The sequence below is a fragment of the Dama dama genome, chromosome 30, assembly GCF_033118175.1.
Source record: "Dama dama isolate Ldn47 chromosome 30, ASM3311817v1, whole genome shotgun sequence".
NCBI classification, from domain to species: Eukaryota; Metazoa; Chordata; class Mammalia; order Artiodactyla; family Cervidae; genus Dama; species Dama dama.
The window spans coordinates 16,727,218-16,742,392 of NC_083710.1; the positions used below are offsets into that span (position 1 = coordinate 16,727,218).

The 15,175-nt window shown below is 43.0% G+C and overlaps 1 protein-coding gene across 1 annotated transcript in view; it reads left to right on the forward strand.

Moving 5' to 3' along the window:
* TNFSF11 (TNF superfamily member 11) overlaps positions 1–14,093 on the forward strand; it is a 42,589-nt gene extending 28,496 nt beyond the window's left edge. Inside the window, exons 3-5 of the mRNA XM_061133067.1 lie at positions 5,562–5,607; positions 5,688–5,786; positions 12,606–14,093. Of these exons, the coding sequence (XP_060989050.1) occupies positions 5,562–5,607; positions 5,688–5,786; positions 12,606–13,027 (567 nt within the window). The 3' untranslated portion in view covers positions 13,028–14,093. The remainder of the gene's footprint in view (positions 1–5,561; positions 5,608–5,687; positions 5,787–12,605) is intronic.
* Positions 14,094–15,175: the final 1,082 nt, after the last annotated feature.

Sequence of the window (15,175 nt, forward strand, 5' to 3'; positions counted from 1 at the left end):
CCGGGGCCCTCGTGGCCGAGTCTGGGGGCTCCGCCACCCTGCAGGCAAGCTCTGAACTCGCCTGGGTAGGTTCTGAGCCTGCTGTTCTCTGAAGACTCCCTTCCCCCCCGCCCCAGGAATTCTGAGACCATGTTTCCTGATACTGAGGTTCTTTTTTGTCAGATTCTTGGTCAAGGTGGGCCTCCTTTCAGAATTACTATTTCAGGGAGGGAACCACCCTCTAAGGATTTCTTGACAGGTGGAGAGAGGGGAAAAAACAGACTTTTTCCCTCCCCCCACTTAGGTTCACCAGTGGGGGTCCTATAAATTAGACTGACAAAAGACAAATTAATAAGAGAAGCCATCCCAGTTTATTTAATGTAAGTTTTATGCGACACAGGAGCCTTCATAAGGAAATGAAGACCCACAGGAATAGTTAAGCTGAGTGGTTTTTATACTCAGTTTGATGAAGAGTGGAGAGGTGTAGGAAAAAATGGGACAGGACAGGACAGGGTCTGAGTGAAGGCGGGTACACTGGGGGAAACTTACCAAGGCCTGTTCCTTCATTTTTTTTTTTTTTCTTCATATTTAAGCTAGATCTTGCAGCAATCACTTTTTCCCCAAATAGAAAAAAACAGGATAATGTTTTTATTAATCAACCCCTGACACAGCTCTGTAATATGATTTTTCCAATATTTGTTGCCCACATAGTCTTTGTTCCTTTATACGAAAATTGTGTAACCTTTTTTTTTAAACTTCTTATTTTATATTGGCATATAGTTGCTGATTAATGAGGAGGGCATGGCAACCCACTCCAGTGTCCTTGCCCGGAGAATCCCCTGGACAAAGGAGCCTGGTGGGCTACAGTCCATGGGGTTGCAAAAAGTCAGACCTGACTGAAGCAACTTAGCAGGTATGCATGCATAGCCGATTAACAATGTTGTGATAATTTCAGACGGACAGCAGAGTGACTCAACCATACATACACATGTATCCATTCTCCTTCAGTTTCCTCTGGGTGTCCTCACTATCTTAAGAGATAAAGAGGCTCCTTTCTTCCAGATGGGGAAGGTACCTCTCATCTGAGGGTCTATGACCTGCTTTAGGGGAGGAGAAGGAAGCCAAGTAGTTCCTCCAGCATCTGCCATTTCTCAAAATCATATGGTTTAAAATATTCCATTTGCTAAATCACTATTTTGGGGGCAGAACTCCATCACAGGCCACTGATACTTTCCTGCCAGCCTCCTAGAGTATAGTCTTTTAAAGAGGAGCATGTGCGTGCTCAGTCATGTCTGACTCTTTGTGGCTCCATGGACTGTAGCCCACCAGGCTCCTCTGTCTGTGGGATTTCCCAGATAAATCGTGAGAATATAATAAATGACTAAATGGAGCTCTCACCAAACCACCATTCATGGAAATGCTCAAATAGTAGTGTTTCTCTATGCCTGCTACATATTAGAATCACCTGGGGAGATTATTGTAAAAAAAACTAGCAAGTCAATATCAGACTAATTGAATTGGCTGGAGTTGGGCCAGGGCACCCCAAAACTATAGTCTTTTTGTTATGTTCATGGTTAATATGTGTACACATAAATAAGAGTGATCTTAGAGTTCAGAAGATTGGAGGTGGGGTAAGAATATAAGAACAGACATTGAGTCTACATTTTTTGTACTTTGCTTTTCATGTGGATGCTTCCCTATATGGTTTTTGAGAAGAAACTGCAACTCTTGGATACCCAAAATTGTATAACATGGAAGTAGCATTACCTCATGGGTGTTTAGCTTGAATTTTAATTCATCCTGGGTCATGACACATTTTTTTTTTTTAAAGCAGACATTGAACGTGCTTCTGAATGGCTCTGGTTATTGAATGTTCTTGTAATAAAGAGATTCTATGACAGCACTGACCTAGCAGCTGCTGATTAAATGGACAGAAGTTCATTCCCAGGTGGGAGAGAACACAGTTTCTCTGCCCACTTAATCGGTGACTTTTGTCTGCTGCTTCTTTGGCCGGTCTCAAGCTTTGAGAAAATCTCAGAGGTGCACACCTCTGAGATCTTTGGGAAGGAGAGTGGGATTGCTCTTCTCAAATGGAGGCCCCAGGCCATCCACGCCAGCTCATCTGTGAAAAATGTGAATTCTCAGACTCCACCCCGGGAAGTCAGGCTTCACGTGCAAGGTTGAGAACCGCAGAGCTAGCACGACAGTTCTTTCCTTGTCTTTCTCAAGACCAAGTGTGCTCTTCTCAGTAGGAAAGCCCCGAGCAGACCTTCCCTGGCCTCTGTCACACTGGGCCCTGCTTCCTTCTTCCCTCCCCCACTGCCTTCTCAACAGCTGGTTGTGGTTTGGGGACTCCGGCAAGAGATGAGTGCATCCTTCTACTCCACCCTCTTGAACCCCGTTGCCCCCTCTTCCTTCTGATGATGAGGTCCATCAGGGCTAGAGGGAAAATGAGAGGCAGCTTGAAGTCTCAGAACTCCTGTCATCCAGGTTCCAACTCCTGTTCAAGTCTTCTCAGAGGTAGTGATCAGATGAAGTTTCGTTATAGACGCCTGTATAAATAGATAAAGAGATACACAGTGTATAAAGATATATTTAACCATAAGTATATAAAGCTATATACACTGTATATACATTTCATATGTTGGGGTGGCCAAAAGGTTCATCCATAAGATGGTACAGAAAAAATCTGAACAAACCTTTTGACCAACCCAATATATATCTTCATTTTATATGTATAAATATATATAATGAATACAGATACATTATGTATGCAATATATTACACATTTGCAAGAGATGTATACAATGTATCATTGTGTGTATATATAAATGCATAAATACACACACACTGTAAAATAGGTAGGTTGTGCATGTATAAATCTTTGTTGAGATTGCAGGGAAGACTAGGAAATTCCAGAAATCAGGGTCCCATTGGGAACCCAGAGATCATGAGAAGAGAGTTGAGGGATGGGCAGTCAGCAGGGGAGAGAAATAAATCTTGGATGGAGTGGGGAGAGGGAAAGGGCCTGGTGAGGACCACTGCACCGCACAGCCCCAAAGCACCAGCCACCATTTGCCTAGAAATGTCCTGCAGTGATGCCCGTGAGCAATAAGGGCAGGAGGTAGCCCTGGATGAGGCTGAAAAGTTTCCTTTAAAGTCAGAGAACAAATCTATGGATACCAAAGGGGAAAGGGGAAGATGGGAGGAATTGGGAGCTTGGGACTGACATATATACACTATCAATACTGTATATAAAATAACTAATGAGAACCTGCATACAGCATAGGGGACTCTCCTTAACGCTCTGTGGTGTCCTGAAGGGGGAGGACGTCCAAAAGGGAAGGGATATGTGGATATATGTTCATTTTGCTGAACAGGACAAATTCACACAACAGCGTAAAGCAGCTATACGTCAATAAAATTTTTTTTTAATGATCCCAATGAGCAAGAAAAGAAAGTTAGGCACACTGTGACTTCTTTAGGCTGTTAGAACAGGTGATTGAAGACAGCTCTGCTGTGTCCTCCAAGGGCCTTTAAAAATAAGATTCTCCATGCCTGTGTCTCCATTGCTGTGCTGCAAATAGGTTTATCAGTACCGTCTTTCTAGATTCCACACACATGTGTTAACATGTGATGTTTGTCTTTCTCTTAGGGGAAGAAGGGAGTGGGGCGGGTTGAGAGAATAGCACAGAAACAGATACATGACCACATGTGAAACAGATCGCAAGTGGGAATGTGCCGTGTGACACAGGGGGCTCCAGCCGGTGCTCCGTGACAACCTAGAAGGGTGGGGGGGGGAGAGGGGGGAGGGAGGGGCTCAGGGGGGAGGGGACCTGTGTATGCCTGTGGGTGATGCATGTTAAAGTGTGGCAGAGGCCAACACACCATTGTAAAGCAATTATCCTCCAGGTAAAAAAAAAAATAGAAAAAAAAAGTAGCATAGACTCTCTTCTCTCTTGGGGGTCCTGAAGGCAGACAGGAGAATCAGTGTAATTTTATCACTTCTAACTGTTAGCAGTTGAAACTGTGTTTCTGCCTCTATCTACCCATCCATCATCTGTCTCAAAGTCCTTGTCTCCAGACACTCAAAGAACTTGAGCTATCTGGCCCATCTTTTAAACGTTGTGGAGGGTGGGGTAGTTAGCATGGATCATCACCCCAATAACACAGAAATTCGGATTCTCTCCAGAGTGTTTCTAGTGTTAATATGACTAATTATTTATTTTTAAAGTATCCATTTATCTATTTATTTGGCTGCATCGGGTCTTGGTTATCACATCATGCGGGATCTTTCCTTGTGGCAACAGGCTGCACAGTTGTGGCACAAGGGCTTAGCTGCCCCTCAGCAAGTGGGATCTTAGTTCCCCGACTAGGGATCGAACCCGTGTCCCCTGCATTGCAAGGCGACCAGGCAAGTCTCTCTAGTAGTATTTACATGTATGGATTTACCAGACCCTTTGCTAAGTGCCTACGTGTATGAGCTCACTGAATCTTCACAACCGCCTCTGATAGAGGCCACCTATGATCGAGGTGCTGTTAGTATGTATGTGAGTACATCCAGGGGACTGGGAAGGGATTTGACCTGAAGTCAAAGCCTGAAGCTTCATCCACATCGCTTTACTATGTAATAGGAGCTAAGGTCTTGATTTCGGTGGGCCTGCAGTTACCTATTGGCCCTCTCACTGTCAGGGCCAAACGGAGATATCCACTTACCTATGCTCTTTGTGTGGGGTTTCCCCAGGAGCCAGCTGTAAAGAATGTGCCTGCCAGTGCTGGAGGCGTGAGTTCGATCCCTAGGTCGGGAAGACCCCCTGGAGAAGGGAATGGCAACCCACTCCGCATTCTTGCCTGAGAAATCCCATGGACAGAGGAGCCTGGTGGGCTACAGTCCATGACATTGCCAAGAGTCAGACACGACTTAGCGACTAAACAACAACAATGCTTTTTATGTACTTGAGCTCTTTCTGTTTCTGCCTTGAGCTTCTACACCTCTATTTGTGGCAATATTTTAAGTTAATTATTGGTAATCTAAAAGCTCCTGGACGTCCATGTAGTACTTTAAATACACTGTGACTTTTTAAAACAAAAAATTAACCACTGGGAGCCAGGCATCTTTCTCTTTCTTATGGGCTGAGCTTCAATGTTATAACGGGAATTCACTAATGAAATAGACATAAAAAGAGCCTCCCTAAAGATTTAAGATGGTCATATATTCTGTGATAATTGGTATTTTCCTAGTTAACTTCATCTTCGTTTGTGTACCTGCTACAAATGTTTAATTATGTTTGGTGACTCCATGTTTTATAATTTACACTGTCTTTTATTTCCTCTTACTGTCCGAACTATTTTGTTAGATAGTATGTGTATAATCTACTTTTTAAGCACATCAAGATAATTCTTTGGAGATGAACGTCCCCTGATGGCTACTTAGAACATCAAGAAATTTTACTACCTATGTATTTTTGGCATCTTTTGAGGGAAAGAGGATTACTTTATGGTATGTCTAACAATCCTGAATTCTTAACTGCCTTATCAAAAGAGTGAGTGTATAAATAAGATTTTTTTTCTTTTTATTGCAGGAAATGCAACATATTGTTAAATCACAGCACATTAGAGCAGAAAAAGGTAAGCGTGGACCTGTACAAATATTTGAAAACCCCTAAGGTGACTCCTCCTTGGGCTAACATGACTTCTTTTATCTCCAGCCATGGTGGAAGGTTCATGGTTAGATCTGGACAGAAGGAACAAGCCTGAGATTCAGCCCTTTGCCCATCTCACGATTAATGCCACTGACATCCCATCAGGTAAGTTTCGATTGCATCCAGCCTGAACAATATTTCAAGAATCATTTGTCAGCCCAACTGAATACTCAGTCTATTCTTAGCCTGTTACCAAAATTTTGAGAGCCTGTAACTTCTAGACCAGAAGAAAAGTCCTCTGGTCTTCAGTTCATCATCCGCACCACGAAAACAGTGCTTCTCAATCATGCAGGAATGCACAGCATCGCTATATTCATCTGGTCTTCAGCTCGTCATCCACACCATGGAAACAATGATTCTCAATCATGCAGGAACACACATCATCACTATATTCATTTTCAGGCCATCAGAGTGACTTTATGTTAAACAGCTGCCAGCTGAGGTGGCATAGCGGAGAAGAAGGGTCTCTTGGTATACTCATCTCGGTTTACCCAAGCCAAAGTTGACATATCCCCATGGTTGGCCTATGAGGTGCATGAATTCCTCCAGGTGGTCATATACTCGGGGCCTCCCAGGTAGTTCAGTGGGTAAAGAATCCACCTGCAATGCAGGAGAAGTAGGAGATGTGAGTTTGGTCCCTGGGTTGGGACGATCCCCTGGAGGAGAGCATGTTAACCCACTCCAGTACTCTTGCCTGGAGAATCCCATGACAGAGGAGCCTGGTGGGCTGCCGTCCACAGGGTTGCAAAGAGTCAAACACACCTGAAGTGACTGAGTACACACGCACAGTCATACATTCAGCTGTCTCCTGCAGAGTGCCAGGTGGAAGCTTAGCAGAGTGATATTTCAGGGGCAGGGGCCCTCTAGAAAATGAGACTCTCTTCTTCTCCAGGGGTTTCTCACTTTTTTTCAGGCTAGAAATTTAGCTTAGTGGAGTGGAGACCTGATTTTCTTTTGGAAATGAGGAGACTCAGAGCTCTGCGTCTACATGTACCCAATGTAGTCCGTCGTATAATCCCCAGTGGTTACTTCACATCAGGTTAGGTGAGCATAAAAAAGATTACAAGAACCTTATGATAGTGTCGACTCCATATTGGCACTTGCCATCTGCCTCTACAAGGATTAGATCATGGGCTGCTGTAGCTGTCGGCCTTCAACACCCCCTGAAGGGAGTTCAGGGTGGAGATCAGGAGTGAGGCACTCTGTGCTCTGGGAAAACTGGCAAAACATGTCTTTAGATAGATAGATGTTTGCAGGATCTGATTTTATGAGCTTGATCCATGTATCTTCTCATACCCAGGAAAGCACTAAATCCCTTCATGGTGACCTCAGCTCCTCGTGACTAACAGAAAACTTTTGCAAAGATATTGCTTGATTGCACTGAACTCCCCCTTCACCAAAACCATATATATTGACCTTCCCCCTACCTCTGTGGAGCAATTTTTCAGAGCTGTCTGAGGTGCTGTCTCCTAGGCTGCAGTCCTCATTTTGCCCCAAATAAAGCTTAACTCGCATACAACTTAACTTGTAACTCTCACAATTGTGAAAATTTTTTAAGTCAACAATAGAGTTAACATGGAACATTACTATCGTTATACTATTGTTGAATACACACTATCTGTCAAGCATTTTGCTTTGTATTCATTATCTCTACGTCTAATTATCTCTAATTCTACAACACTGCAAAATAGTGATTATCAGATTTTGCAAATAGGGAAACCAAGATGTACCTAGTGTAAGTTACCTGATCCAGGCTACAACATGGCAGACTTAGAAACTGGATTCCTCTCTAGTTGATTCTCAAGTCCGTACTTTTTGCTCTGTAGATTATCACATAAGTACCTTGTGGCCGTTGGCTTTGTCAGAGGGAAATACATTCAGTGTTCTTATGTTCCTCTTTTCCCGTAAGAAGTAGATGAATGCCGTTTTAGTAGCAGGTGTCTCAGGTCTGACTGCCTGGGTCTGAGGCCCCACTGAACTACTTCCTGATTGGGTGACCTTGTGTATATTATCGAAATCCTTTGTATGTCAGCTTCTTCATGGGGACGGTAATAGTATCTACTTCCTGCAGCAGCTATGAAGATTTAACCAGCTCATGTACTAACAAGCTTACATGGAAATGAGCATAGAGTAAGCACTCAGTGAATGTAATTTGTTATTTAAAGTTTAATTAAATAAATATTCTTTTTTTCCCCAAAAAAATGATTCAAGGCAAATTTTTCTTGTGCTCTGCTGTGCTCAGTCACTTCAGTCGTGTTCGACTCTTTGCGACCCCGTGGACTGTAGCCCGCCAGGCTCCTCTGTCCATGGGATTCTCCAGGCAAGAAGTGGGTTGCCATTCCCTTCTCCAGGGCATCTTCCCAACCCAGGGATTAAACCTGAGTCTCCTGCATTGCAGGCAGATTCTTTACCCACTGAGCCACCTGGGAAACCCAAAAGGTTACCGCTCCCATACCAGGAGTTGAACCTGGGCCACCTGTATGAAAACCAGGAATCAAGACCATATGGGAAGTGCTATTTTTTTAGAAAAATCCAAGTTTTAATAAACAGTTTGAGGCCACTATTATATTTAATAGTATGGACCACAAAGGAATTTTGCCTGACTGCAGACATAGAAAGTGAGCAACCAACTCTTTGATTTTTCAGAAGATTTTCCTCAACTATCTCTCCTGTCCCAGATATTTGCTTCATAAACAAATTTACTCTTTCTCTGTCTCTTTCTCTCTCTGTGTATGTGCCTTATGGAACTGTTTTAATTTTCTGAGTGGAAAACGATTTTGCATGTTAGCAGAGGCAATCAAATTAATACTGATCTATCATCTGTGTGTGCTGTGAATGTACTCTGCATTTATCTTTTCAGTTCATTTTAAATGGCATATGATAAATATTGCATTAGACTGTGTGCCAAAGTCTATTTGGCAATAACAAGCATGTTTTAGTTATAAAGCTCTCCCTCCAGGCACATAGCATCAAATCATTGCCAAAAACAAGGCAAAAATCCTGGACATTTTCTGATGGTTATTGAGCTTGAGACAGAGTGAAATGAGCTAGTGTATGCTTCTGTTTAAGAAAATAGAGTTTGATCTTCCAGCTTGGTCAGTGCCTCCTTGAATTCATCTGTCTCCTAGTTTGGACCAGGATTGGACACTTGGGAGAAAGATGGCTTTACGTTTGCATGTTCACTTGGCGTCTCTGTTTCATGCTTGTGCTTAGCTGCTCAGTCGCGTCCGACTCTTTGCAACCCCAACCCCTTGGACTGTAGCCCGCCAGGGTCCTCTGTCCATGGGGATTCTCCAGCAAGAATTCTGTAGTGGGTTGCCACTTCCTCTTCCAGCGGATCTTCCCAACCCAGACATCAAGTCCTGGTCTCCCACACTGCAGGTGGATTCTTCACCATCTGAGCCATGGGCTTCCCTGGGTGCTCAGATGGTAAAGAATCTGCCTGTATCGCAGGAGACCTAGGTTTGATCCCTGGGTTGGGAAGATCCCCTGGAGAAGGGAATGGCTACCCACGCCAGTATTCTTGCCCGGAAAATTCTGTGGACAGAGGAGCCATTTCATACTTATTTGTACTTGTTTACACATATGAAAGAAATCAGAATCTGCCTTATACTGATATATTAAAAGCTTCTTGAATTTTTATTGGGGAGTATTTTTGTGAGTATTTTGTGAGTATTCATGGCTTTCTTAGGGGGATTTCAGGCTAAATAGCTGGAAAGACTTCTCTAATAGCTAATAGCAGTGACTCTAGGGGTTGGGGAGGCTGGGGAGGCTGAAGGTGCTCTAGCGATAGATGCTCAGGCTTGCGTGGTGAGGTCCTCCAACCTGATGGGGGCGCTCTTCTCTTCTTTTCTCCCACTGGCATCTCTTCATGAACCCTTCAGTTCACACTGATGGTTTTTCTCCTTTCTCCTCTGCATACTGTGCGCATTCCATTCTTTGCTTGAACAGTTTCTCTCGCTCACAATGCTCACAATACTCTGCCTCTTCTCAGCCCATCCACATTTGACCCAAGTCCTCCCTGTTCTCTGTCACTGGGCTGAACTCGCCTGATCGCCATTAATTTCTGCAGCTTCCACTTGCAAGTTGCTTTAACTGCAGTTCAACCGTGTGTTATGTGACATGCAGAGATGAAAATGTTACATTTTTCATTTTGCATGCCCATTTCTTATTTTCTTCACTTCTAAGTCGTTAGTGCCTTGTGGGTACTCTGCTTGATATAATTCTTAATTATGGGTAGAATGAATGCCCATAGGAAGCACCAATCAAATATTTACTGAATGACTGAATCAATCAGGAAATGGATAAAAGTAAGTCTGTAAAGCAGGAAATTAGGGCACTCCTTCCACTTGAGGTTAACAATGAGAGTGGCATGCAGCCAAGGTTTCTATATTCTTCCCTGCCTTCCCAGACCAATCTCCCAGCCGTTGGTCTAAGGCGAGCTGAACCATCCCATTGAGAGGACAGACCTCACCTTAGACATTCCTTTGCTGTCTGTTAAAGACCATCATGAGAGGAAGATAAAGTGTAAGGTCAATAACTGGTTGGATAAAGGATTGAATACACAAGTAGGGGAAGAAGGAGGTAACCATGTGATGATCTGAGATAGGAAACACCTTGAGTTTCATTAGCTTTGTCAATGGACTAGGTGGCTGTTTACCAGCCCAGAGAAGTAACTTTGCTAGTGTTAATGAGCCTGAGAGTCTCATTTCTGAGTCAGTTGGGACCATGGAATGATACTTATATTTGGGGTGCTTTAGTCTGGGATGATCTGAAGTAGGACCTTGGATGAAGAAGGGTGTGTGTTCTGGTTCTGGAGGCCGCAGTGCTTGTGATGGCGTCTCAGACTCACTCTAGCGCCCTCCTGTGGATAAGATGTGCAGTTCAGGAAGTCTGTCCTATTTCTGAACAGACGGATTGGAAACATTGACTTCTTTGCCTTTGAGGCCTAAGGATGGGTGGCCCTACTGTAGCTTGGATCCTCCTGCATTTTTTTTTTTTTCCTGGTGGAGGAAGAGCCTGGTGTTGAGGTTCCCCAGACAATATTCCAGCTGCCCAGTGGCCCTCTGCAGGTGTTCTAGAAAAAGATGATGTAGGTGTTCAGGTTTCCCCAGGATTCAGGCCAGTCTTGAAAGGTTCTGATTCTACAGGGTTTGCCCAAGGACCCACTCTAACCAAAGGGTTGTCAGCTCTGTGGATCCATGGAATCTACTGTAAGTGTAAGTTTCATAGACTGATTTCTCTTGGCTGACAGGCAGCAAAGAACTCCCTGGCTGCAGAAACTACTCCTAACCCCATTCTGAGACTCCTCAGCTCTGTTTTGCCTTGATGGAATTCTGGGAGATGACAACCTTGATTTAGCATAAGTATTTACAAAATCCTCTGGTGGAAAACTTTGGATTTTCTGCAGTTATGACAGCTTTTTTCTCCACTAGATGAGACCTTTTCCAGTTGGATAATGGGTGTCCACATAAATATAAATATTTGATTAATGGGGTTTATCATGGATTTATCATGTCACAATTTTTAAAGAAGGGCTTCCCTGGTGGCTCAGTGGCAAAAAAAAAAAATCAGCCTGCCAATGCAGGAGACATGGGTTTGATCCCTGAGTTGGGAAGATCCCGTGGAGAAGGAAACGGCAACCCACTCCAGTATTCTTGCCTGGGAAATCGCATGGACGGAGGAGCCGGGTGGGCTACAGCCCCTGGGGCCGTAAAACAGCCGAACATGACTTAGCAACTCAACAGCAACAACAATCGCTAAAGACCTAGTAAAATGCACTGAAAGGCCTGAAACAGTCAAAGCATTGGACACATTTAGATGACTTCTAGAAACTTCCACTACTCCAAAAACAGTGGCTTCAACATCGGTTGTCACATTTCAAGTGTGAGAAGGGGCTAAAGGAGAATTCTGGTTTCTCAGAAGACATTTTTACCATCCTTTGGTCTTCACAAAAGACTGCATGAAGTTGTGAACCTGGGGAGGGCAATGCCAAGGATGTTTTCTCTGTGAACTTCCCTAGGGGAAGCTTTTCACTCCTGTGAACTTGGGAGGCATTTGGGCTGTTGGAGGAGGGGAGAATCAATGGTGATGAGAATATAGTTTAAGAGTTTGACTTTTTAGTCAAAGTCGCTATGACCCAGATTTTCAGCTCCTTCTATGTACCTTTCTCCATGAATTAAAAGAGAAGGTGGGACCATGTGAAATCTGGATATTCTCTTCCTATACTTGTTTTTTGCTTTCTTGACTCAGCTGCCTTTGGCTGATTCTCTTCCTTCCACCTTTATGCTCTATAGACGGAATCCTATTACTTCTTTAGGTTATTAGGCTCAGTAGGGCTTCCCTGGTGGCTCAGCAGTAAAGAACCTGTCTGCAATGCAGGAGGCTCGGGTTCGATCCCTGGGTTGGGAAGATCCCCCAGAGAAGGAAATGGCAACCCACTCCAGTGTTCTTGCCAGGAAAATCCCATGGACAGAGGAGCCTGGCGGGCTACAGCCCCTGGGGTTGCAAAGAGTTGGACTCAACTGAAGCGACTGAACACACAAGCCCAACAAAATCATTCTTGATCCTTCTGGAAGGAAGGAATCTCTTTCCTTTGAATTCCCTTTGCAACATCCGCACCTATCTTATCCAGGCCCGTGCCTTGCTTCCTGTCTGAACATATATCATGCTTATCTTTTGGTGCTGCAGGCTCCTTGAGGGAAAAGTGAGACTGTGTCTTTATCCCCTCTCAGGTGCCCAGCAGACAACACAGGGACATCTTATTGTACTTGTACTTTCCTTTCAGAAAATAAATTTTGAGAAGTCATTCTCCCAGTGGAACAATGACATCTCGGTACGTCTTTCTGCAACCTCACAGAATTGTGAGGCTATGCTTCTCGTTGCAGGAGTAAGTTTCAAATCGCATGCCTCTCCTTTCCTCAGGTTCTCACAAAGTGACTCTGTCCTGCTGGTACCATGACCGAGGTTGGGCCAAGATCTCCAACATGACCTTCAGCAATGGCAAACTAATAGTTAACCAAGACGGCTTCTACTACCTGTACGCCAACATCTGCTTCCGACATCATGAGACTTCGGGAAACCTCAGTGCGAATTATCTTCAGCTGATGGTATATGTCACCAAAACCAGCATCAAAATCCCCAGCTCTCACACTCTGATGAAAGGAGGGAGCACCAAGTACTGGTCGGGGAATTCTGAGTTCCATTTTTACTCCATAAACGTGGGAGGATTTTTTAAGCTACGGTCTGGCGAGAAAATAAGCATTGAGGTCTCCAACCCTTCACTACTGGATCCAGATCAAGATGCAACGTACTTTGGGGCTTTTAAAGTTCGAGATATAGATTGAGCCCCATGTCGGGGAGAGTTTTCCCGTGTTTCCTAGGATGTATAGAAAACTTCCAAAACAAGCCAAGAAAGATGTATATAGGTATGTGAAAGTACTCAGAGCTACGACCCACAGGGTACAAGAAGACCCTACCCATGCCTTTGACTCTGTAGGGAGTAAATATATTTACAGCCAATGGGAGATGTTGGACTCAAGGTGTATAAAAATCTAAGGGTTTTCTTACATAATGGTTCATAAATTTTGTAATGAATTCCTAGAATTAAAGCAGATTGGAGCAGTTATGGCTGCCTTTATGAAAAACTGCCTTTGGGCAATGGGAGGGGTTAATTCTCTGGCTCTATAATCTGTGGGTTGTATACCATCATGCAGTTGAAGTGGAGAGGGCGTCTTCTAATTGCAAAGTGATGACCCTCTGAAAAAGGGTTAAATTCTTTTGAATTGTTACATCTTGCTGGAACCTGCAAATAAATACTTTTTCTAATGAGGAGAGAAGAATATATGTATTTTTATATGATATCTAAAGTTATATTTCAGATGTAATGTTTCCTGTGCAAAGTATTGTAAATTATATTTGTGCTATAGTATTTGATTCAAAATATTTAAAACTGTCTTGCCGTTGACATATTTAATGTTTTAAATGTACAGACATATTTAACTGGTGCACTTTGTAAATCCCCTGGGGGAAAACTTGCGGCTAAGGGGAAAAAATGTTGTTTGCTAATATCAACTGTATTATATTTCTCCATTCTTTTTAACTTAATAGATTTTTCAGACTTGTCAAGTCTGTGCAAAAAAATTAAAATGGATGCCTTGAATAATAAGCAGAATGTTGGCCACCAGGTGCCTTTCAAATTTAGAAGCTAATTGACTTTAGAAAGCTGACATTGCCAAAAAGATACATAATGGGCTACTGGGCTCCGTCAAGAGTATTTATATAATTATTAAACAGGTGTTTTTTTTCTACAAGTGCTGCAAATTGTAAATTTTTTTTAATGAAAAAGTTATCAGTGGCTTACAGCAAAGAAATTCCATTTTTAATTTAGTGGAAGTCATTTTATACTATACAATAAAAACATTGCCTTTGAATGTTATTTTTTCGGTATGAAAATAAATTTATAGGAAAACCTGCCTTGTGATTTTGTGCATCTCTTTTATGTCTGTCTTGTTCTGTGATCCTTTCTCTCCAATATGGTAATGTGGCTTCTATCTTTCCAAAAGTTATTTCTCCCAGTAGGGAGAAATGCAGATTTAATTAAAATTAGGAACAGATTCAGTTAAATTAATGAACCTCAGAATTTGAAAAATAATTTACAAGGGATTTGTATGCAAGACTGTAGCCAGATAAAACATAGAGACTTTGCCACTCAAAAAAGAAAAAATTGGTATGCTTACATCGTGAGAAAAAATAGTGCTTTGCACACGTTCATAAGGCCCCATAGAACAATCATTTGACCTGGAGGAACCCCTGAACATTGCATCCTTCACTACAGTGAAGAGGCACTAACAGTGTGTGTTAACACTGAACAGGACAGGATGTTAACTAACAGGACATATGCTTGTCCTCATGGAAATTTATGTGAGGGAGCTATCAATCCCATGTTGATTACTCCACATGAGACAGAAGAAAGTGAACGCTTGGGAAGACAAGGGAAGCTGTAATTCAAGGCACTTGCCATTTGTGGATAAATGTGTCTTGATGGTTGTAACAGGATAGAAGGAGAAAAGAAATACTAATAGCAGAGGTTACAAAGAAAAAAATTGTAATTTTTTTTGATGGTGGGACATTGATAGTGGGACTTAACCATTGACCAAAATACACCTATTGTTTTCCAACTGTCAGTAAGTCTGAGGTAGATTGGTATAGTCCCTTGGGCTGCAAGAAGATCAAATAGTCAATCCTAAAGGAAATCAATTCCTGAATACTCATTGGAAGGACTGATTTTGAAGCTGAAACTCCAATACTTTGGCCACCTGATGCAAAGAGTTGACTCATTAGAAAAGACCCTGATGCTGGGAAATATTGAAGGCAGGAGGAGAAGGGGATGACAGAGGATGAGATGGTTGGATGGCATCACCAACTCAATGGACATGAGTTTGAGCAGGCTCCAGGAGATGGTGAAGGACAGGGAAGCCTGGTGTGCTGCAGTC